This window comes from Nyctibius grandis, chromosome 8 (assembly GCF_013368605.1).
Source record: "Nyctibius grandis isolate bNycGra1 chromosome 8, bNycGra1.pri, whole genome shotgun sequence".
Classification (NCBI taxonomy): Eukaryota; Metazoa; Chordata; class Aves; order Nyctibiiformes; family Nyctibiidae; genus Nyctibius; species Nyctibius grandis.
In genome coordinates, this window is record NC_090665.1 from 33,540,864 (window position 1) to 33,567,678 (window position 26,815).

Consider the following 26,815-nt stretch of genomic DNA (forward strand, 5'->3'; position numbering starts at 1 on the left):
ATGTTCAAGTTTGTTTTGGGTACATGTGAAAGAAGAAACTGGGAATTCTTTGGTCTCTCCAATTACCCATTTGAGTATGTGTTTCATTTCCAGTATAAAGAATAAGCAGTCATATCCCTAATTTTCCTCCTGTGTAAACAGCTGTAAATCAGGCACTACAGCAGCTGAAGTCTATAGTTATCTCTGCACACAACAGTGGGAGCAGGCCTGGCAGGCTTCATTCATCCTCTCAGGTTTTTGGCTTTTTATATGCAGGTCAGCAGTGAATTGCTCCCTAAATCTTTCCTCTGCAGCTGTGCAGCCTGGGTACACTAGATCAGAGTTGAAATAAGCCACCCACTCACAGCCAGGGTCTGTTTGAGAACTGCAGTGCTGATGGGCAGGAGTGAGTAGAGGGAGGGACAGAGGTCTCATGCTCGCTCTCTGGGCGGCCATACGAGGGTTGGCTGCCAAGTGCATTTTTTTCAGTGCAGAAGTCCTGCGGAATCAAGCCAAATTCTCTTCTGGGTATGTTGCTGCAGAGCCAGGGTCTGTCGCATGCCTGAATGTGTGCTGCTCACAAAGCATTGGATATCTTTTGTGAGCACTTTATGGAGAATATTCTTCATCAGTTTACACATTTTCCTGCTTTGTCATGCATCTAAAAATGAACAGCCAAATTTTCAACTTTCTAGAGAGCTCTATTTTATTGGTACGACAACTGGAAAGTGCTGGTCTGACTGTTAACCCACAACGCCTGTGTTTACTGTGCATGATGAAGTATGTAATGCTTATTGTTAATGTGAATGAAATTAGACAAGGTTTTAACAGGTTTCCACGTGTCTTCAGAATATTTTATAGTTAAATTTTGCTCTACAAATCGCGTTTAATTATCCCTCAAGAATGAGGGTGATAGTTTCCTTCAGATGTGCCTTCAGATGTGCTCTGACCATTATAAATAGGTTTCATCTGGAGCAGAGGGAGCATTAGTCATTATCTTCAATAGAACTTTTTTCATCTGTGCAGCATTTTGATCTGAAGTTGTTAGCTTATTCTTTCAGGAAGGTACTCATGGGATTCAGCTGGTATGTTTCATGCTCAAGGCAATAGCATTACAAAAGAAAGGATACATTCAAATAATAGCAAACAGTCAAAAAGGCACGTATTTTGTAAGTGAATCACTGGCTTCTTTGACTTGTTCATTTAAAAAAAAGAATTTATTTTTAATGCATGTTTTATTTTATCACATGATGTTTTGAGGTTGTGTAAACAATGCGATGAGTGCCATGATAACGTAGCCTTCTGTTTCAGTACTGCATCAAATAACTTGCATGCAAATGACTTGATGGAAATATAGAAATACAGTCTCGCATATAAATTTGAAATTTCTGCCTCACTATTTCAGTCTGGCCTTAGTTTAGACATGGTCTGATCTGTATGGGCACGCAGTTGTTAGCATAGAAGCAACACGCAGTGAAATAATCCTCGTGCAAGAGAACAGAGTTCCTCTTGCACGGCTATTATTTCACTGACTGTGGGTTACTAGTCTCTTATCTAAGGTTTAAAGTTAGGAATACTTGATTTTCAAAATGCACAGAATTGTTCCTCATGACTTTTCTCTGTATTCAGGCTTTGCTGAACCCTTCTGTCACTTACATCATTAGAAGCATGCCTGAAAGAAGACCTGTTCCTCAGACCTTAGTCATTTAACTGTTATTGGAGGACTTATAAAATATTCAGGCTTGGTTTTGTGTTAAAATAAATACATAATTGGTATTTCTGTCCATTATGAAATGCCCAAATTTGGTGCTTGTTTTCACCATAAGTCAGAACAAAATTTTAAAATATGTCTCCCTGCTTAGCATTTTTATACGTATTGGAAAGTTCCACAAAAGTATCCATTGATGTTGAATGACTGGCTTGATTTGAGTCTTGTGAAAGTAACTGATCAGTTGGCTGAGGTCTACCTGGGTCATGATTACCCAACAGACCACCTCTTCTGGGGTGCACCTTGTGGGTTGACTACTGGAAGTCTTCAGAGACTGTTAAACAGAGTTCAACAGCAAGCGTAGCTCTAGCCAAACCGTGCCCAAGCTCCCTCTAGAAATCTTGTCTGATCCTTGGAGCGGGTCTGCACTGAAGTTCTTACCAAAGCTCTTAATTTTTCACGTTGTAGATTTACAGAATGCTTCAAGATTTGGCCCTTAATATGTTGATTGGTGGCTGGTGCTGCAGTACTGGTCAATCACGTGAATCACCAGCCACCTTCTTGGCTATCAAGCAGCCAAGCAGGTCAGTGAAGGACATTTTGAAAGGTTGGTGTAGGGCCTTGCTATATAGATACTACTTGTTGTAAATACAATGATTCTAATGTGTGTTGCATATAATATGTAGATGCACTAGATGATGGCTTTAAAGAATGATGTGTCACATTTGGAGAACTGATGACTTTAAGTCTCTCACAAGAAAATCAATTACTAGTGTTTCAGTGAGCATGGCTGAACAGATCTGCCACGTGCAATTATACAAAAGCACAAAGCAACATCAGCATCACTTTACTGACATCATAGCAACAGTAAATTGCAAAGCTTTCCTGTATTGCATGCTGTAATCCATGATTGCCCTTTTTTTCTGTTCTCTGACAAATTGCAATTGTACAGTTGTAATTTGTACTGTTAGATTCCTTCCTCCACCCTTTCCAAAATCAGAATTGAAGATTTGTAGGAAAAAAATTAAGGTTTTGTCTCTGCCCTTTAAAAATGCTGGCATTAAACTTTGGCTAGATTGGCACACACAGAAGAAAGCTCATTTCAAATCTTTTTTTTTTCTTACTGTTTTCCTCTTTGTACTTGGCATTTGCACTGATACTGTCACACAGTTGTACAAATGGCAAAGAGAAAAGTCCTGTAACTGTGAATACTGACGTTTCTAAAATTATGTAGAGAAAAAAAATAGATCTTTTTCTTAATTGAATTGTATCTCTGCATAGTGTGTCCTTTCAGAAGAATAATAAACACTTCTTATTTGAGAGTACAAGATCACAGTTCGTTTTCTCAGTTTAGAGAGATGGTAGTTTTACGCAGAAGTCTTCCTTTAGTAATTTGGTAATTAGTAATAATTAATACCTAATACCTAATAAGGTATCTTGTTGAACTTCAGTAGCTGTATCCAGTCAGTATTGCTTCTGAAAATTCGTTCTAAATTCTCATTAAAATGAAACACAGCATGTAATTGCATGAAATAATATCGGAGCAGGGAAACCTGGCAACTGAAGGGACTATCACAGTTCCTGGAGAGGTTTTTGCTCTGTGGTGCCCTTCCACCAACGCTTGTGTGCTGATCCCATTGAGGGCTGCTGGGGAGCTAGAGGGCATGAAGGTCAGTGACTAATAGCAATGCTGGCAAGTATTGTGTGGAAACAGCTTGGAGTGAGTGGGATTCTGTAAATGTAAGAGAATCCCTAGTGGAAATGGAGTGTAATTTCCAAACATTTCCATGTTAGCAGCAACACAGGAAAACAAACAAGAGAAAAGCCACAGCTTTTGCAGATCCCTCATTTCTGAGGCACTGACTTCAGGACAAAAAGACATGCCCTGACATAGTAAGAGTCTGATCATCCTGCATTTTTTGTTAATTAAAGATTATATAGATAAATGAGAGCAATAAATATGTTAATTTTGTGTTTAAATATATTCAGTATAAAAAGCAACACTTTCACAGCAAGGTTAAAGTGCATTTATGTTGAGATAGTTGGTACTTCAGGTTTTTCTGACACCACCTCTAGTTTGATTAAACTGAGTGAACTCTAAAGTGCTTTGCTGGCAAAAGGCCACATTTGCAGCAAGATTTTGAAAATAATTTGTAATCTACCAGCTGCCAGGCTTCTGGCTGATGGGAAATAAGAATCTACACTTTGCATTTCCTCAGTAGACGTCATAATATTGAGTGATATTTTGTTCCAGATAATCTCTGCTGAAAATTATGTTGCAGCTGGAAACTGTACATTGATCTCCTGGACTTTCACTTATGGAAGAATAATAAATGTTTAATCTGGAGTAGCTTCACAGGAAGCTGTCTGCTGAACAACTCTTGGCAAATTCAGATATAGGTAGAAATGTATGCCACTTCCCTACTCAGAATCTGAATGGCAAACGCCATTGCTGAGGTGTTTTAAGAACTCCTTTCTGGTTCATTCTTTTTCTGGAATTGTCTTAAGTGTCTGTGTTCTGGATTATTACAGTTATCTCGTGGGTTATTAACGTGAGAATGTCTTGGAAATAGTGTTCTAATGCTGCCATAGCATCTGCATTTTCTCCGTGGTTGTGCTTGAGAAGAAAAGACAAAATCCAGCTTTACAGCAAAGACAAAAATGATGAAGATTTTAAACTTTTAAATACATTGCTAGTGTTGATGCTCTCAGGCCAGTAGCTCTCTCTCATCCTAAGACTTTGCCTGACATGGAAAGGTTTCCAAATGTCATAATTGTTCTAACTGTGATAGTGTTTGTCAATACTTATATCTCATAGTTCTTACTGAATTCCTTCTAGAAGTATTTATGCAAATAAATAAATAAAGTAGACATATTCCCTTATAAAAGTATAAGAATCTTTCTAAATAGGCATTCTACTTGGCAGATTGTTTTCTGGAATGTTTATTGCCATGAGGGAAATTGTCTTTGTGTCAGCATTTAGCACTTGTTCACACATTAGAAAGTTAAAGATTTACAGATGTACAAAACTGCCCACCCCTAAATAACTATTTAATGTCTGTAAATAAGCAAATTTTAAATTAAAAAGGATGAGTTAGCAACTTCCAAAGAATTGACCTAACTCTTCAGGGTGTTTCAGTAGATAAGCGTGGTCAGGATTTTTTAAAAAATCCTCTTATGAACTGTATAGAAATCTACGTTGATATAAGGGGGTACTTCAGATGTCAGTCTGGGTGCCTTGGTCACATGTAAATAATATGCTCTGTGCCACCTAGAGGCATGCTGGAGTTGTTGCACATCTATACTAGTAGTTACTGCTTTATGGTAAAAAGAAATTACCACTGTGATGTTTTGTGAAATGCTGTGTGTAAGGGTTGTTCTGCTTACTCTGAAAACTCGGATCAGTTCTTTTTTACTCTTTAGTGGTTTGCTTTAGTACTCATTAGGATTCAAGTGCTAAAACATTTTTTTAAAGAAATCATAATTCTGTTTCATGTTTTTATACATTTTTTATTTAATATATAGACACACCTAAAAATATTTGCATTCCATCTGAATCTCTACTTGTAAGTCTCTCTGCATCCTGTTAAGAACAGGTTATAGAAAGCAAATAAAACAAAGCCCTACAAGTAAGAGCAGTGATTCCCTAAATACTTTTAAAATTTTATTATAATGTGGCAGTTGAGGGTGAAATAATATTTTTCTTTTAAACTTCCTGCTTTAGTAGGATTTCTCTTTCCCTTTCTTATAAGTTTTTTTGTGATTAGCATCAGCTAACTATGAATAATCATGAGAAATGTTTATTACCTGTATTTGAAGCTTAGCTGTTCTGGAAGAATAGAGTATGGTTAACTACTCTTCACCTAGTGAGGCTTTTTTTTTTTTTTTTAATACCTCTTTCCTGCATAGAGAGCCTAAAAAGTGACTCTTGAAGCTTTAATGATGACATGTATTAGCCTGCATTAGTATGGAAGGGGTGCCAGAGAGAATTTCATGCTGGAAGTTCTTTGAGATGTTCTTTAAATTGTTCTGAACATGTATGATGCTTTCATTTCCATTATTGGAAAAGTATGCATGCAAAGAGTTAATATTTATAATTTTTTTCACTGAATGTTTATGAAATTTAACTGTATAAGGGTTAGCAGCATCATTTTTGTTTCCTTAAAATACACTCATTCCTTATAAAGAATCTAGTTGTAGCACTGGATTCCTCTGACATAGACATATCCTCATGGTGTCCCACTCAGTGCCTACTGGGCAGATGGTTTGGGGTGATAATTTTAGTTGATTAATTTCCTTGGCATATTCATTTTTTTCTTTACCAACAGCTGGACCTGTACCACACTTATTTCACAAAGGCATATTCTGAATAACACTACATGCTGGTGACCTTCAGTTACTGCCAGCCAGACCTGGATTAGCACCTGCTGATTTGGAGGCAAAAGGCTTTCTACTCTTTTCTTAATCTTGCATTGATCTCGTCCTTAAAGTGCAACCAAGGATCAAAGGGCTTCAGCTGCTCTCTGTTTTAAAAAATAGTTGAACTCATGAGTACAGGACCTGGTGCTGGCTCCTTTGTGGGTTTTTTTGTGCATCAAGACCAATCCAGTGGTTTAATTTCAAACGTTGCTTAGTGGATAAAAAAATCATATGCTAAGAGAAATGAAATCCATACTGACATCTGCTAAATTGAGTTTAATGAAAGCTGCCTAAAATCTGTCACTTATCCAAGTCTTTTGAAGGAAACTTAATGGATTTTGACATTTTGGGGATGGTAGAACAAATCTATTTCTTGTCTCAGTGATTCAGGTTTGTTAAATGAATGAACAGAATCAAAACAAGTACATTGGAAACATTCCTACACTGTAAATCATTTGTCTGTATGATTTCTTTAGGGTTTTCCAGGAGACATTGGTGTACCTGGATTAAATGGCCCTGAAGGACCTAAGGTAAGACTATATGAAAACTTATTCATAATAACAATAAACACTATAAATCTCTGAGGAAAAGCTCTGAGATGGACACTGGCATTATGAGAAAATAATCTTGCTGACAAAATACATGTTCTTTGCCTCAGGTATTTATATGAGGAAATTAATCTGCTGTTTAATGCTGTCCACACAGTTATGAAGGTAATTACTGTGTTAGATGGAAGCATGTATGGCAAGTTAAGTGCAAGGAAATTTGGAGAAAACACTGTGTAGCTAGGAAGTAGCATATATTTCAGCTATATTAGTCTCACCTGAGTAATACAGAATTTTTTTTAACAAATTTTGAAAGAAATAGTAGATAAAGATATGGAAAAATGGATAAAATTCACACCCCAGATTAAATAATGGATAAAATAATATATATTATAATAACAATGGATAAAATTTATCTACCAAAAAATTACTGTGCCAGGTTAATTTAGCCTCTGTTCTTTAGTAGACTAATATTTTAGACCAAGCTTGGGAAATAATTCACTTGTATAGAGTTTTCAATGAAGCTTTGGATAAAAGCACATATGGGAAATTTTTGTTTTAAAATGGAAAAGGTAGAGACTAGTACAAAGAGTGCAGATGGGCCATAAATTAACCCAGAGGAAGGTGATTGAATAATATCTAGAGATTCATTACTTGTTGTTGAAAGGCAAGTACCAATTAAATTCCTCGCTCACCAGCCTTGAGACTATTCTTGCATTGTACTTTCACTGGTAAATAGACACAAGAATGCTGGAATTAAATTTGTATATGAAACAGAGTTGAGCATCTTTAGATAATCTTAAAAACTGCACTTTGTACTAATTCTTCCATTTCTGTTACTTCAGACTGATGCATGCAGGGACTAAAACAATAAATCCTACTGTAAACTTAGAGCTTCACGCCTGGCAAGAAGAAAAGCACTGCTAGATCTCTCTGAAATAAAAGCACAATAAGGCAGTTAGAAATTCAGTGAAATTCTAGAACACGTGAGGCAAGGTGTCTCGTTAATGCCACTGCACAAAGTACAAGAAGACTTTATTCAAGTAGTACACACAGTTCTGGGCATTTGTGTTCCAGAAGGACTCAATCAAGTGGGACTAGATGCAGAAAAGGATACTTGAATGACTGTATTCTGAGAGGCAGTTTATTTGTCCTACCAAAATGAAGGGCCTTTTTGAGCTTTGTAAGTAAACCAGAGGGCAGAACTGTGCAAGACCAACAATATCATTGCTCCAAGGACAAAACATGCAAGTTGTCTGTGAATAAACAGAGATGGAAATTATAAGATTTTCCATCAACAGAGTTGTGAAATGCTGTGGCAGACTACTCAAGAAAATATAGGACAGGGAGCAGTAAATAGTTTAAAGATATAGTTTTATCTGTACTTTGAAGATTGTAAAAATCCCTCCATAACCAAAGTTAATCATTCTTGAGAACATCAAGAGCCTTGTCCCAAAATAGCTCAGACATGAATTTACTAGGAAGGCTGAGAACTCACTATCTGATGTAGTAAACTGGGGAGAAGTTAAAATACATTTCCAGACAGGTGTGGACTTTTTGTTTAGTTCTTATTTATTGCTTTGCTAACTTGTTTGCATGTATGTAATGTTAGCAGCCTTATATGAATAAGTGTTATCTGACCATTGCAGTGGTAGTTGCTCCTGTGTTTCTGAATTACTAGGGCACTTAAAAAAACCTTTTGATGCAAGACTGTGTCTAGGGTCTAGGGGAAACAGAAGAGAAATACAACAGTTCTTGAACTGCAGATCAGATTTAATCCTCCAAGCTGATACATGGATGATGTAACTGAGATCTAGTCCCTGCTACCCAGTTTCTTCACAGAGATCACATTATTCCACATTATATCCAAAGTGTTAAATTAGATGTTTTTGTTAGAATTGGGTTGATGTTGAAGGCATACATTACTGATCTATTGCCTTTTCACAGATTCCAGCAAAAAAGTACTAAAAGGTAGCCTACAAAGTTAAAGATTCTGTATTCCTTTGATACAGAAATTGCATAGCTGAACAAGGTTCAGTGGTCTCTGGCACATTTGGTCTTAGAGACAAAAAGCTTAGACAGCCTGCTCTAATCAGGGAGAATTGATGGCTTACATTTGAGAACGAAGATTACCAAACTGGAAAAATTCTTACACTGCTCCTAGTACAAAGGAGAAGGGCTGCATAACACTGGAAATGTTTGGCTTTTGGGATTCCCAGCTGTCTTGTGTTGACTGCAGTTTTAAAAATTTTCCTTCAGCTTTTATTTTTAGAAAACTGTTCTTACTGTGCTGCCTTTTTCCTCATGTTTTTGTTTATGCTTCCTCAGAAGCAATACCCATTTTATAAGCCAAGAAAGCAGGGTAAGCTTTATTTTTTAGCAGTTGGCACAGGAGAAATTCAGCCTCTTGGTGGAAAGTTTTAAGCTCTGTGAGTGTGATCAGCCATCTCTAAATACTAGCAGAAGTTCTGGATTGTCAATTTTCACTAAATTACTGCAGCAATCAGCAAATCTGACCTCTCTAAAATAATGTTGAAAGGATTCATTACGTAATTTGGTCTACAGCACATTACTCAGCTTGGAAACAATATTTTAGAAGATGTTTGATCTTGATCCACCACTTTTTTTTGAAAAAAAAGCATACTTACATTTAAGAGAAGGGAATAAAAATGGTTTTAAGAAGCTCAGAAATAATTTAGTTTGTTTCCTGTGTTATTCTGGCAAGTATTTATGCTCTGTAACAGAGAAAAGTGAGAGGAAAAGGTGGTCAGAATATGCTGACTACAACTGTAGGTTTTCCAGGAGTGTGTGTTGTACCATGGAAGTAGTTGAGAACTTCCTCTGCTCATTTATGTTTGTTTGGATAACACATTTAATAGAAGTGGCTATTAGGAGTTACACCACTTCTGGAAAGGATGGTCAGCTGGGAAGTTATATATGTGAAATACAGGATACCCCCATTTGCTGACTCCCACAGTTTTTTCCAGACACTTTGGCACATCTCTGATGACTACCTTCATTTTCTGTTTGTTGCCTAAAACCTGAAAGGGCAGGTGGAAATTTCATTTAGTCTTAATATTCATTTTACAGTCTGGGACTTTTTTCCAGATCCAGTTAAATGCAGTGGAAGGGTGTGTACAGTAGCAGTGTTGCTAACATTTCCACTGTGCAATTACGTTGTCCTCAAAGCCGTATCTCCTAATGTGCTTTGCTGTTAGAATAAAACAACAGTTCTGTCAATGAAAAATTTTCATGACTAACTACACAGGAAAAAAAAAAAGCCCTCCTGTCACTGCTATGGTGGTATGTCAAGCAGCAGTCCACCCCAGTCTTTCCCAAGACTGATGGGCTCTTTGATGAAACTCAGTACCTTGAGGTGACTTGTTCAGTTTTCTGTTCCATTTTACTTTGCGTGCTAAGTAAACTGTTACTGGACCAATGCCTGCACCTTCTGTCTAGACTTCAGCTTCGTTAGTAAGAAATTAATAAGGCTTACACTTGGAACTTTCTCACCATTGCTTTCTTCAGAGGCTAATCATATCTCTCCTAAAGGGCAGTTTCTTTGTTCTTGTTGCTTTATCTGATATTGTTAAGATTAGCTTTCCCAGAACATTAATATGTTTACACAGATATTTTTTTTGTCCTACGCCAGGTCAAGTGCTTTTCCCAATTACTACCATTCTAATTGGGATAACCGAGATTTTTGACACACTGCTAGCTGTGAAGTCATTTAAACAAAGTTATGAAAATGTTGGTGTGAGCAGTCCTGAAAACTCAGAGTTGGCAGAGGATAAGGTGCTTTATCTCTAGGAAGCTGATTGTAACCCTGACAGAAAAATAAGGGCTGAAAATCAAAAGTAGTTTTGGACAAGCTAGTAGTTTAAATTCACTTTGTAGTTAATTTCCATTGCAATGTTGTCGTCACATGTTATGCTAAAGACTACCTAAATCAAAGACCTACAAGAGTTATATTGGTTCTGCTTTAATCTTAATATGATGACACCATGTCTTTATGTCTTCAAAAAAGAGGAATTGTTCTTTTATGAGCTCCAATATTTTCTTATTTCCTTTTCAAAAAGACAAAAGAAAAAAGCTTCAGAAAAATCTATGCAGTAAAGTTGGTAAGATACTCAGTTTTACAGCAGATGTTAAAATTCTGCTGCATCTTCTCCTGGCTTCTTAAGGGAAATCCTAAAAGCAATGGTAAGAAATGAGGTCTACTTCCTCAGTTCTGTATCTCTGTCAAGGTTTGTAAGAGGAGAGAAACTAGACCAACCTGACTGTTAGTTGATATAAGTCCTCACTGTGTTTATTTGGGTCTTTAGGGACTTCTGGGTGACCGAGGGCCTCCAGGGCCACAAGGCCCCAAAGGAGTTGAGGTAAGATTGAAAAATTATCCAATCAAGACATTATGTTTAAAAGAAAAAGTCGTGAGGGATAAGGGGGGTTAGACAACAATGGTTAGCTGTTTATGGTGGTGTCATGCAAAATTTCAAGTTTCTTTTGCATTTTGTCAGGTGTTGCAAAGAGGTTTTAGCAGCCTTATGGGGCTGTGCATCCATTATGTGGTTTATTTTAGTTATTTCAGTGGAATCTCAGATAGTATGTGTCCAGAGTTGGATATGTTTTTTTTAGATAAACTGGGGAGATGGGAGGTGGGGGGTGGTATGGGGACAGAAACCATACATCAATTTAATTACAGTAGCCTAATACACTTCAGTAAACAGTTAGACCCCTATTAACTGAAGGGGGAGGACGGGGCGGAAGGCAGCTCTTCATCTTATAAATTTATTGAGTATTTTTAATTCATCATCATAAAAATAAAAACTCATGTCTCAGGCTAGAAGTAATTAACATTAGAAATAATTTAATCCGTGATTCTGGGGATAGACCTCTAGACTTCCAAGTATCTTAATTATGGGCTTCTGTGACAGATGTTGAGCGAGTAAAAGCTAATAGCGGCAAAATGAACTGTTTAGTTAGAAGCCAGGAAGCTGCAGAGAGGATTTCTCAATTCCTCTGTTTCCTGTTGCTTGTAATTGAAAAGGCTGTGTACCACTTCCTCCAGAACCTGGAGAAGATCTTCCATATGGAGGAGAATCAGTGAACCATAAAACGATCACAGCATGACATCCTGGCATGGCATTGATATAAATCCATACTTTAATATAACTGTGTAATGAGTGAACCCTGAAGAGTTAATACTGCAGTTCCCCATCATGCATAATTATATCAGTGCACTGTGCAGCACAGGCACAGTGTCTAATGTCTTCTGTTATGCACCTGCCAAGCCTGACCCCCAGCCTCCCTCCATCCCTGAGAAAAGACAAGGATAAACCACGGCAAAATGGCTTGGCTAACTTAGTGGCTGTGCCATAGCAGCATGGAAGAGAAAAGCAGGAATGTTCGTGCTGCTTTTGTAATCATGAAGTGTCAAATGCTGCTAGAAGAGAGCAACTGCAGGGCAGAGAGGTTGACCCGTCATTGCTTTGTCTCTCCTTGTGCAAAATTGTGAATATATTGCTATAATGATAGGTATACGAACAGTTTCACAGTCTTTCTGGCTGCATCTAGTGGCTATATAGGGCATGGCTTTCCGGCTAATTAATTTGTGTGAAATCAGATTTGTCTCTCTTATAGTGTTTCTATCAGACTTGGACTCATACAAATACATATGAAGCAAATTTAAGATGATATAATAAACATTAAAAGTTATCTGGAGATTTTCTTTTTTAAAGCTAGAGTTGGCATCAAGATTATTGAAGTCCTAATTTCTTTTAGGGAGAAGTAGGACCAGCTGGACCTGTTGGAGGAGTTGGCCCAAGAGTAAGTATAAGTAATTTTATTAGGGCAGACTATTCTTCCGCAGAAGTACAGCTTTAAAAGGTAAATTTACTGAGAGAAGTGACGGTGTTAAAATGACATCTCCTGAATAAATGTCTCTTTCCTCAGCACATGCTCAAAGCAGAGCTGGGAGGAGAAATGGATTTCCATACAAAAGATTTGAAAGGAAATCACAGCCATGGTACACAAACTAAAATTTTTGAAAAGGAAAGAGTCAATAACAAATTACTTATGGTACTCCTCGGAGACAGATGAAACCACCATGCACTTCCTAGGGACTGAACCAGCGGATATATCAAAATACTTAAATTGAGGAAGAACCCACCATGAGACTTGGCTCACAGGGAGAAATATAAAGGACTGATGCTTTAAGAAATCATTTTCAAACTGATCTGGTAGACAGTTGCTGAAAATAGTAAAGCTGGAATGTCACAATGCTGCTTGTGCTGACATGTTTTAAAAGATAAAATTTTAAAACTAACAACCAATTTTGTTAGTTATAAAAATGTACTAATGTCTAAGAGTATTTTAGTAGACTTGAAGCTTATTTTTAGAAGAATTCTAAGCTAAAAATGAATACTAGCCTGCACAAGGGACTATGGGAGTGTCGCTAAGTTTATTGAAAGCAATATGATCTTCTGCCTTTACTTTATTTGCTTATGTGTGGTAATCCTTGGCTTGGTCTTCATTTTGGAGGACTTCCTATTTCTTGCATGAACTTGGAAGGTCTTTCCCATTGTTTCCCAGTTCTAGAGTGGATCTATTCCTATGTCATTTTTTCCTGTTCATTAGCTAGTCAAAGCTTGGAATTTACTTTCTGTTAGAAATAATATTAAAATGCTTATTTGGCACATGGATTAGGTGTTTAAAACAAAATGAAACAAACCCCAAACAAAAAACAACCCCAACAAGCCCAGAAAACTTTTTTTTTTGGCTGAGGAAAACGTGCAAAAAATTGAACAGAATTTCAAAACACTTTGTGACTCAGTTCAATATTCAGTTTAATCTGCCTGAGCTTCTGCCAAGAGCCTCATGGAAATTTTTATTTTGGCTGCATCATACTTTGGGTCTCCTTCTTGGGCAGGGCTTCATGGCTGGACAGCATCTCCCATGTTGTGCTGTGGCAATCAGAAAAGAAGAAGCTGCAGCAGGTGACTCACGGGCAGTGAGACACCTATCTTCACATTCTCTGCGTCATCGGGCTTTCACAGGCCACCATCAGCTGGTGTCAGAGTGACCCAAGAGGAAAAGTTTCTGTGTAACCTAGCAAACTGAAATATTTTTAATCTATGTTGGGTCAGCTTGACCTAAATTATTTTGGTTTTGATTTCTCTCAATGGGGAATGTGCACACCATTGGCATGTCTTATGGCTCCCTGGTTTCTCTCTCTCACAACAAGCTGTTGAGAGAAAATTGTGTGGGCCACAGGGCTGCTGTCTCTAGACGTTTTTTAGTAGCTTGCTGGCTAACATCCCCTCCTGAAATGAGAGGTAGTGGAAATGGGAATTTTGCTTGATGAGAGGGAGCCCTGCCTGTTCTTTCCCTCTTATCTCTCCTGGATTCTACTGCTTCTGTTGGCTCCAGCTGTTTCACAGCTCCAGGCCAACTTGTTCACACTGCTGCTCTGAAGTCTGCTCCCATCTCTGCTTGTCCTTGTTTCTTCACTCCCACTTGTAATGTAGACTGTGTGATTGCACTGGGGAGAGAGAGTCCCAATCATGAAGTTGTTAAATCTGATATAGTTTAGCAGGACTGAGTCAGTAAGCTGCTGAACACATCTGTCTTTTTAAATTATGCTTGCTTGATTGCAATTTCACAATCATTTGATTTACATAGGCTTTGTTTCCATTTGAAACATCTACATCTGAAAGTAAATGCTATCAGAACTGTGTTGTCACTGTACTAATTAGCCATGGGGGCAAGGGAGATTTCTGAGAGGGACGCAAAGAAGTGGTCTGACCATGCATGGCCCTGAGGCACCATCAGCTGTCAGCTAATGCCTTTAGCTGACAGGTATGTCTCCAACTTGTTTTTTGCAGCCTCAAGGGGTGGGGATTTTTCATTCTCCTTGGCAATCTGCTTCAGTCCTTTCCATGTTTTACAGACTTTCTTTCCTAATGTCTAGCCACTGTTATCCTGACTTTCTTAGGGTTTGTCTAAACTAGATAAAGTATCCTTGTAGGTGATGAATTGTAAACCTTTGATTATTCTTATGAAACTGTTCTAGTTTTCTCTTGGACAGTAACGGAGCAGGTTTCTAGTGCTTCTGGAATTCCTCATCTCTTCTATTGTGTGGTTTTCAGGTCAAAGTGTTCAGCCCCCACTTCAGGTTTATGCATGTGCCAAGCAAGCAGCCATAAATTTTCACCTCATTTTTCTCCCTCCCCTGCCCTTGTTTGACATTTGCTTTAAAAAAAGTGCAGGAGACCAAGAACCCCTGGGACCCACCTGACCAGTGCTGCCAGCAAAATAGGTCATCCTCTACAGAAGGTGAATATGAACCTGCGCTCTGGTTCTCAGGTCCCAACTTGGAAAAGAATTCCCATATATCTAAAACAACTGGAGCCAAAACTGAGGATGCTTCCCTGCTTACTCAGGCTGTATCTCAGGTTCCACAGAGCTCAGCCTGTTTCAGTTTAGGAAGAGGTTTTTGAGCTGAATCTGATCACACGACTTGATTTTTTCATTCATTCCTTTCCAAACGTTCCCACCCATTCTATTCCAAAGCCAAATACTTACAATCTCATAAATTAATCCTTCTAAATCAAAAAATGGTGATTCTTTTTATTTGTCCTGTGAAAATACAGTAGATGCCACATTAAAGAAGTGACTGTGTTTATTCAGTTTCCTCCCAATTAACTCTTTCTCAAAGGCTATCCAAATATTAACACTGTAACTGTCAGTGTAGCTCAGCTCAGTCACTGCAAGCATTGCTGCATTTTATTTTTTTTTTTTGTATCTTCATTGCTGGAGCAGAAAATGCCTTTAAAGGAGGGGAGGGAGATTGTTTTAAACCAGAATGTAAAAAGGAATTGTTTGGAGCTGATTCCTTTCTGAGATAAGTGTGTAAAACAAAAGCTGGTATTTATATAGTTATAAGGTGAGCAGTTCTTCCTGAAGACGGAGGAAAGTGCATTCAAAACTGCCCCACTCCCCCAGTGCAGTATTTTCTGAAGATGGCATATAGCTTTCTGTGGGCTGAAGGCATGTGTAGAGCTTGTGGAGGGATGGGAATAGAGTGATAGTGAGAGATATTTATATTAAAATATACATGCCTATATCAACCCATTTTGAGATGAAAGGAAGCACAGGTGGTTGCTGCTCCCTGAAAGGGAAGGGCAGATCTTTCAGCTCATATTTTAGGAAACAGACATTTCCTTTGGGATTACCCTGCCCTGGAAGAGTAATTTTCTCAGGGGATTGCAAGCAGAAAAACAGCAATCCCTAGTTTAAACTTCTGTCAGTGGCTTTTCCTCCACGTGTAATTTACAGTTGTATTGCATTTCTGTTTAAAGCCAAATCTCTGTGTTTCAAATTGCTTTACCAGTTAAATCCACTTGTCCCATTTTCTGATCAGCTTGCATCCGTTGTGTGTGTCCTTTGCAGCTAGTCCACAGCAGGAGTACTACAGCTAAGAAACCTTTATAAGTTGTAACTCCAATTCAGTTCTGATAGGACTAAAATTATCAAAGTAGTTAATAGGGGCCACTAGTTTTCTTTCAATTAATTTAATTTAAAACATTTTTATGTTACAGTCTCACTCTCTAGAAAGACCTTAAGGTTCTTGCTGCAAAATAGTTAAACAGTGTGTAGTAACCTGCAGAAGCCCATCACTTGTTTTTTGCTAAGCCTTGTGGAAAGACATGACTTGCTTTATCTGGGTCCCTCAGAACTTCTCTTCACAGTCTTTTCTCCCTACATTCCTAGCTGTGCTGTGTTTTAATCCATTGGCAAAAGCAAAAGTCTATTCCTAAAGCAGTGATATTTATTGGAACTTGTAAGGCAAAATGAAATCACGCAGGCAGGCAGAGAGAGAACAAGAGAGATAAAAAGGATTAATATGAGAAGTCATGGGACCTACTAAGACAATATAATTTTAAGCCGTATAGAGAATTCTCAGATGCCCAGAAACTAACACACATGTTGTGCTCTGAAAGACAGGCACAGAGCAGCCAGAGCAAAAAAGCCAAATGGAAAAATCCCATCTTTTTTGAAGAAACCTGTTTGTTACCTGTTGCTTTAGTTGATCTTGTCTCAGGACAACTGATGTGGAAAGGAAGGCTCTCATTACAGAGTCCTGTGATTGAAATTACTCAGTCTGCTGAAACAACAGCTGATAATTTCCTTTTAGCAGAAATCTGCATCTTTTTGATACTGAATCATTAAAATGTTGAATTAATTTTCTTTCTCCAGTTGTCAGGCTTCAGCGATCTCGTTAGCAACTTGCTCAAGAACCAGATCCAGTCCATTGGACCTTTACTTCTGGGCTAGGGTCTTTGTCCCAGAGCAGATGGGGAAAGTGTGTCTGGGCAGGGCCATGCTGTTCAGATAACCAAATGGTTAGGCCATGTTTTATGTTGTAGAGGAAGTAAAGTGTGCCTGGAGGGAAAACGACCTCCTAAAAGTGAGACATAATTAAGTTATAAACATTTAATTGAAAATTCAGGAGAAAAGCATTCTGGTTTTTATGCCTTTATGGGTGTGTGAGTGACAACAGAGGGAGGGATGTATGTTATAAAATGCTTCAAAGATCTTGTCACTTCATGGCTGCCTGTTCTGATTGATGTTACTGTATTTCTTACAGGTAACAATGTTATTAACTGAGTATCATAGCAACAAGATCTATCAGCAGCAAAATGCTAGTGGAGGGAGATGAGGCTTAAAATAATCAATTTGATGAACAAAGAGGAGAGGGTATTTGAGCTGATTTTGTCTGGTTGAGGAAGGACAGTTATGACACCAGTCCTTGAAGACTAAGCTTCAAATTCTGTTAGTGTGAGTCCCTGTTCTGCTGGAATTAGCTGGGAGAGAACATGACCTTGCCTTTTGTCTCCTTAACATGTTTTTTAAAGCAAAATTTAAATGTGTTTGATTTTTGGATTGCGACTGGTTTTCCTCACTGTTAACCACTGTAACAGTTAATACAGATTCTGCTTACTGTGCTAGTATTTGCTGTAGTGTATTTTCAGATGTGGATTTATAAATACACTAGCTTCAAATGTTGGTATTAAATATTGCTAAAATGTACATTTTTGAGTGCACATATTTTGATAAATACAGAGATTGGGATGAAATTATCTTTTAAAAATAAAATATTTACAATATTGTATTCTAATCATTATTTTAGGGAAAGCCAGGACAGAAGGGTTATGTAGGTGATCCTGGACTGGAAGGTTTGAAGGTAAGTGATGGTTTTATATATGAAATAAAATGTGTTTGAAGTATCAACTGTGTACAATTATACACTGCTAAATACAGTGGCATGCCAGTGAAAGGATATGAGTACACATGCTTCCATGTAATATAAATGTATATCATACTGGTGATTCTGCTTTCTTGCAAGATCTCATTTTGGAAAAGAAGGAAATTATGCAGCTCCAGGAGACAGGGATGTGCGAGCAAAGACAGCACCTACTAAAATGAGATCTAGCTGCCTGGGGATGTGAGGGTGGCTGGGCCTGGGGGGCAACAAGGGACCCCCGAACCCCCCCCATTGCACTGGCAGGACTTCGGGGGTGTGAGGGGGGGATGAGATGAAGTGCTGCAGTTTGAAAGAGGAGCTTGTGGCAGCAGAATTTCTCAGTGCCGAGTTGCAATTTGAGTAAACAGTACCCAGATCACTGCTCATCGGGGCACTGAGATTATAGTCGTGGTCAGATAATTAGTAGTGCAGATATACCCAGCTTCCACTTGTAAAATACATAGCAAAATGTTCCAGAGTTACATAATGTGACCAGCAGTGTTATTAAGGAGAACAGAGTTAATCTAATACTTAATGCCAGTTACAGGCTTTTGGGGAGAGGGGGAGAAGCTTGTTAAAATGTAATTCAAATGTCAATTTTCCTATTATAATATTTCATAGCAAAATTAAAGTTATCAGTAGTGTCCACAGGTAACATTTACTTTTGAAGCAGTTGTGAAATAATGAAGGTAACTTGCTGAAAGGAAGATTTAAATAAAACTAAATAATTCATTTATAGTATTTTCTGACTTCATGTATTTAGTGAGCTTTTAATACATAGTCTTCATTTTTGTGGGCAAGTCCTAAATAGATTAGGACAGAGCTTACATCTTTTTACAAAATCAAAATCAGACACTGACAAAATTAAATTTTTGCTGGTTGCTTTATTTTAGCGTTTAAAGTTTTAAGTGGCAGATGTAATTTAGAAAATAAAGAGGATCCTAGGAAAATAGAGGACTTTAATATGCACATATGAAAGAAATTAATTTTCTAATGAACTACATCATCTGTTTTCTATATTTAACAGGGAGAACAAGGAGACCAAGGAAACCTTGGAAAAACTGGTGAAGCAGTAAGCTTGAATTCTCTTTCTGGATTTATTTTTAATTCTATGTTTATCTGAGAGTGACCGTGTAATTTGTTGCAGTAACTTTCTGCTGAAGTTTGCCTTTCTTTGAAGATGTAGTATGTTGGCTATACCTTTGTACTCTTTCAGAATCATACTATTTAAAGACATTCCCCATTTTAAGTATTTTCCAGAGTTAATTCTGCTTTTTTCCTAATAGGTCGAGTGAACATTACAGGTAGTGGTAGGGATCTTCCAAAGCACGTTTGAGTGAATGAACCTTTTCCAGTGAAATCATTTGAAAGGCTACATTTAGCCTGAGATGTATTTTGCAGACTTGTTCTGTCTGCCCTCCATAAAATCACAGAGCTCAAGGTGACCTTGAGGTGACACGTAGTCCATCCTTGACTGTCTAGGCAGCATTGGTTATCTTTATATCACTCCTGACAAATATTTGGCTAACCAGTTATAAAAAGCTCTAAGAACGAAGGCTCCATGACCTGCAGGCAGCCCAAGGCTTCTCTAATTTTAAAAAGTTGTTCTTATTGTGTAACCTGCCTCCCTTCTGCTGGAAGGTGGTTAAGGCCAATGGTAGAACACCAAAAGGAGAGAGCCTTTCAAACATATTCAGCAGAACTCCCAGGAAGACCTTTCAAAATTCCTTCCCTTCACTTTATTCACCACTGTAATCTGTAACAGTTAAGATTTCCCCCTAAGTAAATTGAAAAGTACTAGCAGGAAGAGGATGGTTTTTCTCGTATGCAGAAATGGTTTTCCAGATGTGAGTCCTGATGCAAAATACTCACCTCTGTACACTTTGGACACAGTTTTTACTTCCAGCTTCTCACCAGCTTCTGTTTGTAATAAGTAATTTTTCTTTTCCTTGTTGTGCAGAGAGAATACAAACTTCTTAATTCACAGATAAATCCACTCCCTGCTATTCAGTATTGGGTCTGGTGGCATACATGATGTCTCCAGGACATCTCTGGAATCAAACACACCAGACCAAAAAAAAAAAAAAAAAAGTTTAAAACCAGAAAGACAAAGTACAAGAGCAAAGTATAAATGCTACTAGCTGCTGTGACAGATTTTGAGGTGGAGCCTAAAAGAAGGTATGGAGTAAGGCATCTGTCTTTATTGATGCCTTGTGAAGTTTGTGTTACCAGTTGCTTGGTGACACCAAACACAAAGAGGGGTTTGTACAAATAGCACTAAACAATGTGCAATTACTGTACAGTTTATTTAATAGTAAAAGCAAAGAGAAAAAGAAATTACTAAAAAGTTGATAGGAAGTGTAATAAAATTCTGTGTGTATGGTTTCTTCCTTCTGCACCACCACCTTCCCCCCCACTTCTGGCTTATCTACTGTTTGTTGTTTATTCATGATCTTTATTTACCAAGTTTTTCAAATTACAGAATCTGATGCATACTTTCAAGCCCATGGTTGAAATATATGATACTGTTTTTTTAGCAATGGGGAATCCATCACAGTATTCTAGTTCTCCAAAAGAAAACTAGTGCATTTCTTGAATAAGCTGTCAAAAGAAGCAATTTTGCAATAATAAATCCTGTAAATGTTGAATTCGTAGCAAATTATTACATGAAGCACATGTGCGTGTCTGCTATTGATACCAAAGGGTTGGACCAATATTTTTCTTCTGTTTCTTTCCATTTTCTTACTTTTCCTGGTATCATCCATCTTCTGTCATTGACTAATACATCCGTCACTGCTGCCTGAGGTGCCAAAATAGTTATTGCTTTTCTGGAGCAGCTTTTCCAGGTCAAGTACTGCTTAATATCTGCTTAGAAAAATACAGATGGCAACTGTGCACAAGCAGGGAAGTTTCAACAGCAGGAGCTTGGACCATAATGCTTGGTTATTCAGTCTAGTAAGATGGGATATGTGCTGAAATACGCAGCACATTGTCAATAGGCTAGAAGCCATATTGTCCAACATTTCTTTAGTCACACGAAGCTGCTGACTCTTCAGAGCACATTTCTGCTGAAGTATTTCTGGATGCTTGTCCAGTGTGGAAACTGAGTAGACTAAATTTATAAAATGTTGACTGTGCATATAAGCTTAAAATGGCACACATATTAATACTAGATCAGGAATGTGCCTAAGATCAAACTTCAGGCACTATTCCTTAACCAAGTCCTACAACAAAAACTGTTTCTCTGGCTACAGCATATGCGCTGTTTAAAGGGGAAGGTGGGCAGGTTCAGGTGGTCCTGCTTGGCGAAGCAGAGCCCAAAGCTGCGGTAGGACCCAGCAGCTGTCCTTTGCTGCAAGATATTCAGTTACCTGCAGGACATCAGATCCAATTGAAAAGGAATTGGTTAAGATAGTGAGAAGTAAGGGACAGCAGGTGGAGCAAATTTTCACTGCTGATGAGACACAATCTTTTGGAAGTCATGCCAAAGGAAACAACCCTCAGTTACTGAGAAAATTGCCCTTATATTGGGGGGGAGGAAAATCACACTTTTTTTGGCATGTGCAACTGGATTTTGTATGCTTAGATCAGATGCTATCCAGTGATAGACAGAAAACATTTGAAACCAGTTTCAAGCATCTCATACAAATGACCTGTCTGTGTTAAAGTGTCAGGGATGATTTAAGAAAATGATTCATTGCTCAACTTTTATGGCACAAAATTGAATTCATCTGAGCTTAAAACAGTTGTTTCTCAGGATTGTATTACTGTTTGGTAATACTGATGTTCACACAGACTGGGCCACACTGAACAACTAAGTGCGAATGAATTCCAATTTCTCCTTGCCAGCTCCATGACAAAGATTCAGCCCTTGGCCCATACACTTCTGAATTAGAAATCACTGACATTTATACACATATTGAGACAGAGTGCAAGGGTAGAACTGTCAGCTGCAGCATGTAGAGCTGGTGTCAAAAGGACAAACTAAAATCAGCAGAGTTCATGGACACAAATACTGGAAAAATAATCTTCAAAGACCCAGAGAAGTTACATGTCAGCAAGTGTGCCCATTTGCAAATAGGTTTTGAAACAGCAAAAAAAAAAACCAAGCTGAAATGAGAAGTGCTTCTCCCCATAGTCTGCCTCAAAAAAAGCTAAAAAGAATCAAAGTTACGGTCCAGCAGAGAAAAAAAAGTGAGATTCAGGCTGTCAGTGGCAGGTCCACAGCAGGCTGAAAATGGTCAGCCTGTGAGAGTCTGTGGGAAGGCAAGAAAACACTGCAGTCAGGCCATGTGCCTAGGAGTTGAGTGGCTTTTGAGAAGAATTCCCATAAAGCAATTACTACATCTCCTGCAGAGGTAAAAATTAGGTGGATTAGGCACCAGGGATGCTTAATTCGTGGAGAATGGAAACTGCAATTCCTCCTTCTTGAAGAAAAGATTAAATGAGCTTTAACTGATGTTTTCAGGATGCTCAATAGAGGTTGTTCTTTGAACTATTGTGGAAAGTCGGGGCTTTGGGGATATGCAAATAAGAATTGTAAGCCATAGGCCAAAAGAAAAGTCAATTGAGGAAAACCTTTTTTTTTTCAAAGACTGGTGAGTGCATGGGGCATTGCCAAGGGCTTCAGAAGAAGGAACTAGTTCAGCTGCTTTCAGAAACCTCTTGGGTACAGATTAATGTAAGTTCTATGAAGATCTTACAGTGAATGGTAATAATGATACTTCATAGAATCATAGAATGGTTTGGGTTGGAAGGGACCTTAAATATCATCTAGTTCCAACCCACTGCCATGGGCAGGGACACCTTCCACTAGACCAGGTTTCTCAGAGCCCTGTCCAGCCTGGCCTTGAACACCTGCAGGGAGGGGGCTATTTTAGCAATAATCAAGGATAAGTTGTTCCAGCATGCTTTAAACTTATTGAATAATGGTGTAGGTATCAGCACACATTCAGTCTTTTCACTGTTTGTCCCTTTTACTGTCTATCCGAATTTAACTGAAGTATTTAATGTACTCTAGTGGTTTGGGAAGAAAAATATAGAGGAATAGTATCTGCACATGGCATCTGCAGTTTGGCTTCCAAGGTTTTGCCAGTGGGCACATCCTGCTGCCACTTCATAAGCTAGCTTCCTTTAAATGCAAGTGTTTCTCTGCGTAACGCGTTCAAACAGAATTACCCTACCTTACACTGATGTTACTGGAAGCAAAATTCAACCCATTTATTTCTTTCCTAAAACTGTAGTAGACTAAGCAACGGTGCCAGTATATTTTGCCTTTTAAATATCCAGGTAGTTGCAGTTTTGACTCCTTTGAAAAACTGAGTGAAGCATCAGCTGCAAGGTACAAATATGGTACGTCTCTGCTTTCACTTGTCTTCTCCACTGGCAGTAACAAAGCATAGATTTTCACTCAGATTATCGCCACTGGTTGACTACCAAGTAACTTTCTTAACAGACAGAAAATGCCAATGAAACAGTTGGCCAGATCTCAGTGTCAAAAAGAAGAAAACAGCATCTGCCTTTCAAATATCATGCTTCCCAATATAATCCTTGGTAAAGCAGCTACACATCTTGTGGTCAATTCATAACAGTTTTAGTACTGTGGTTATGAGGTAGGAAATAGTTTCTAAAGTTTGGTGGAACCACCAGCTTGAATAATAAAAAAGAACCACACAAACAAAGCCAGGATCGCTATGTGGCATATGTACTGCAGTTAGCACAGCTGTCAGCCAAGAGCTCCTCATCTGTGAAGGTCTGACATGGGACCATTTTCTAGTTCACATTTTGATAATTCAAACTAACATGCCATTAGAGGTCAAATGTAGTATTAGTCACTAAGGGATTCAAAAGTAACTAATTCAGTAATTGAACTGGTAGTAAACTTTAAGTAAACTGGCATCAGTTTACTTCATATTCTTTATTTAGTCTTTCAAATAACTCAAATCATTAGAGTTTCTTCTTTCTGTGAGAAAATACATCCTCAAAAATCGATCCTATTTCCTAGTGGTCTAGAGACAGGGCTTTCTTTAAAACTTCTGGTTACTCTTACCTCTAAGTGCACGATACTAACAGCTGCTCCATTCAGTTCATACCTGATACTGGTACAGTAGTAAGCAAATATTCTACACAAAGACTCTATTGAAAGTCTTTGGTTTCAAAAGCCTGTCTGTGGTTCAGCAATATACTATTTTTGGTGAGATAAAAAATAGTCACACAAAAGCACTGATCTGATACAAATTCACCCAGAAATCTATGACTAGCAGGGCTTTTTTTTTATTCCAGAGCAGGTGTCATCTGTCCATGACACCACCTTTCTCACAGATCAGCTACCTTTTGTTCTAGAACAGATGATACGAAGCCCAAATAGCAGCTAGTGTAAGCCCTGGATCATGCTTTCTTCATAATTTTTGTCCAGGCCTGATCTGGGTCACATCTGTTATGACTATGCATGCACAGATCCAGTATTAGTGCCTATGATACCAGGGTCCAGATGGGTTGGTTTAAAAAAGTATTTGTAAGTACTATTACGTCTGGCTAGCAAAACTGAGCTTAGATTAACATTTATTTCATAGAACTTCATTTTTATAATATTATGAGTTATAGAGGTATTTTTCTATTTATCAACTGGATATGAAATAGTAGAAGTTGATTGTTAGAGCATCTACTTTTTTTCCTCTTCTTGTCCCTCCCCTTTGGTTGTCTTTTTAACATAGGTAGTTGGCTTGAATCTTCAAGGATCCTCAAGTAAATTTTGATCTGCTTAAATCAAACCTAAATGTTATCTCATTTTGGGTTTGTTTGAGTATTATGCCAAAATGTATAAAGTCCTTCACGAAGTATGAAGCTGTTGGGCTCTTAAAGAAATGTTTAAGGAGGAATCTTAATGAGCAGGCAGCAATTATGATATCGCTGAATGCTCGATCTGGAGTGAAGTGATTCAGCACAGAGTCAGGACAAATTTTAATGAAAATGAATTGGAAATACCAAAAGAAGTTCATAGAGAAATGTTAATATGGCAAGATAATATTTTTGAATTATTTGTGTCATCTCATTAAATGTTGTTGAATAAAAATGTTTGAAAATGCTAATTCTACATAACATTGGGTTGCAAATTTTCAGTTAACACAGAAGAACGTGTTAATGTACAACCTGACAGGTAACTGCTTCACAGAAATGTTTGAAACCAGCTGAATATTCATTTCTCACTACCAAGCTTTTCAAGGATTACTCCATACTTGGGTTTGCATTAAGCAAACAATGTGTTTTCAATTATTCAACTACAGTCCAGTTTCTAACACAGAGCATATGCTCTGGCAAGATGGTTTTGTCTTTCTCGGGCGTATGTTGGTTGTGAGGTCTGGTATCTGATTAATTTTCCGCAAAAATGCTCCTGTGAAGAAGGTTTCTAAAATGCTGTTATTGTCACTGAAGAGTTTTATGCAAATCCTTGTAAAAGAAAGTTTGACTATTTCTTTAATAAGGTTTAAAACCATGATGATTTTTTAAAAAACATTTCAGGGTTTTTCGCTTTACTTTTCTGTTGCTTAATACATTCAATTTGATTTTTGGAATCCACCACTGGTCCCCAAAGGATTGAAAGGATGCTGGAAGACACTGACTCAACAAACCTGCTTTGGACTGTATTCATCCTCTTATGTAAGAATGAGAGAGAGTTGAAACCTCAATCTAATCTCAGTGGCTGGTCTCTATAATGAACCAATTCAAATCTGAGATTTAAGGAGCCACATGATCTTTAGGAAAGTCCATAGGGGAAACATGACTTTATGGCTAATGTATTGATGGAACAAGGTGTTTTGCTCTCTGATTGCACTTTCTCTTCACTGTATACTACTAATTGTTTTAAGGACTAAAATTATATTCCCAAGTAAGCTTTTTCACACACAGACCCCTTACCTTTGCATGTACCTGCCCTAGCTTTATCTCGGTCTCAGACACTTGCCCTCTGTTTTGGGTGGAGGAGTGGAAGAGAATTTAGTTAACCTGCCATGAACTACTTTCCCCTTCATTCCTCTTGAAGTCTCTCTTGCCTTTACCATTTTACTAACTTCAGTTCTTGTCTTCTTGACTATCCCTACATTTCTACTTCCACTCATGCGGAGGTTTTTTCCTATCCTTTATATCAATAAAAATCCACTTTCTTCTTTTAGCATTTTTACTGTAAATTTTCTTTATTTAACTGCTTTCTTCTGAGGAACAACCAGTGTCTAGGAAACTTGCTACTTAATAGCCAACTTTTATCCTCCCTCTGGAAGGTGGTGTAGGCTGGACCTAATGTGCTGGGTAATACAACAGCACATTCACAATCACTGCTTCCTAGTCATTCCTTCTCTTTCAGACCAGAGTAACTAAGTCAGAAAGACAATACGTTTGAATTGAAAAGGAGACTTGATCAGGGGCTGTATAGTAAAAGCTTCACTGCTGGTGCAAGGCACAGCTACCTATCTTTCTAATCAGCATCTTCAGACCTGTAAACAGTGTGGTGTTGGCTGGGAGATCAGGAGTGTTTCTGTGGAAGGAGAACAGATCTGAGTTACATCTTGACTCTGATTACATCTTCTGTCCTTTCTGGAGTAAGAGAATCAAAATGATTAGGCTTTAGCCTTTTGAAACTGTCCCTCCACACCCCTTATCTTGATGAGCAAGAGTAAAGGGTAATTCTTTGTCTCACAGATTTCTGCCTGGTGCTGAGGCCCACTGTTGGCCATGACTGGTAGCAGTGGTAGCTCTCGTTCTCAGAGTTCGTCACAAAAGTCCCTCATTCCTGCCAGTGACGTCTGGGCATCACCTTAGTGCCAATATCGCCAGGACCAATCTTTGGCCGCTGCCAAGAGACATCTC

General features: G+C 38.2%; 1 protein-coding gene across 4 annotated transcripts in view; it reads left to right on the forward strand.

Moving 5' to 3' along the window:
• COL24A1 (collagen type XXIV alpha 1 chain) overlaps nucleotides 1-26,815 on the forward strand; it is a 147,790-nt gene that overhangs the window by 63,040 nt on the left and 57,935 nt on the right. For all 4 annotated transcript variants that reach the window (XM_068406150.1, XM_068406152.1, XM_068406151.1 and 1 more), the window contains 5 exons: nucleotides 6,583-6,636; nucleotides 10,977-11,030; nucleotides 12,433-12,477; nucleotides 17,843-17,896; nucleotides 18,984-19,028. In XM_068406150.1, the coding sequence (XP_068262251.1) occupies nucleotides 6,583-6,636; nucleotides 10,977-11,030; nucleotides 12,433-12,477; nucleotides 17,843-17,896; nucleotides 18,984-19,028 (252 nt within the window). The remainder of the gene's footprint in view (nucleotides 1-6,582; nucleotides 6,637-10,976; nucleotides 11,031-12,432; nucleotides 12,478-17,842; nucleotides 17,897-18,983; nucleotides 19,029-26,815) is intronic.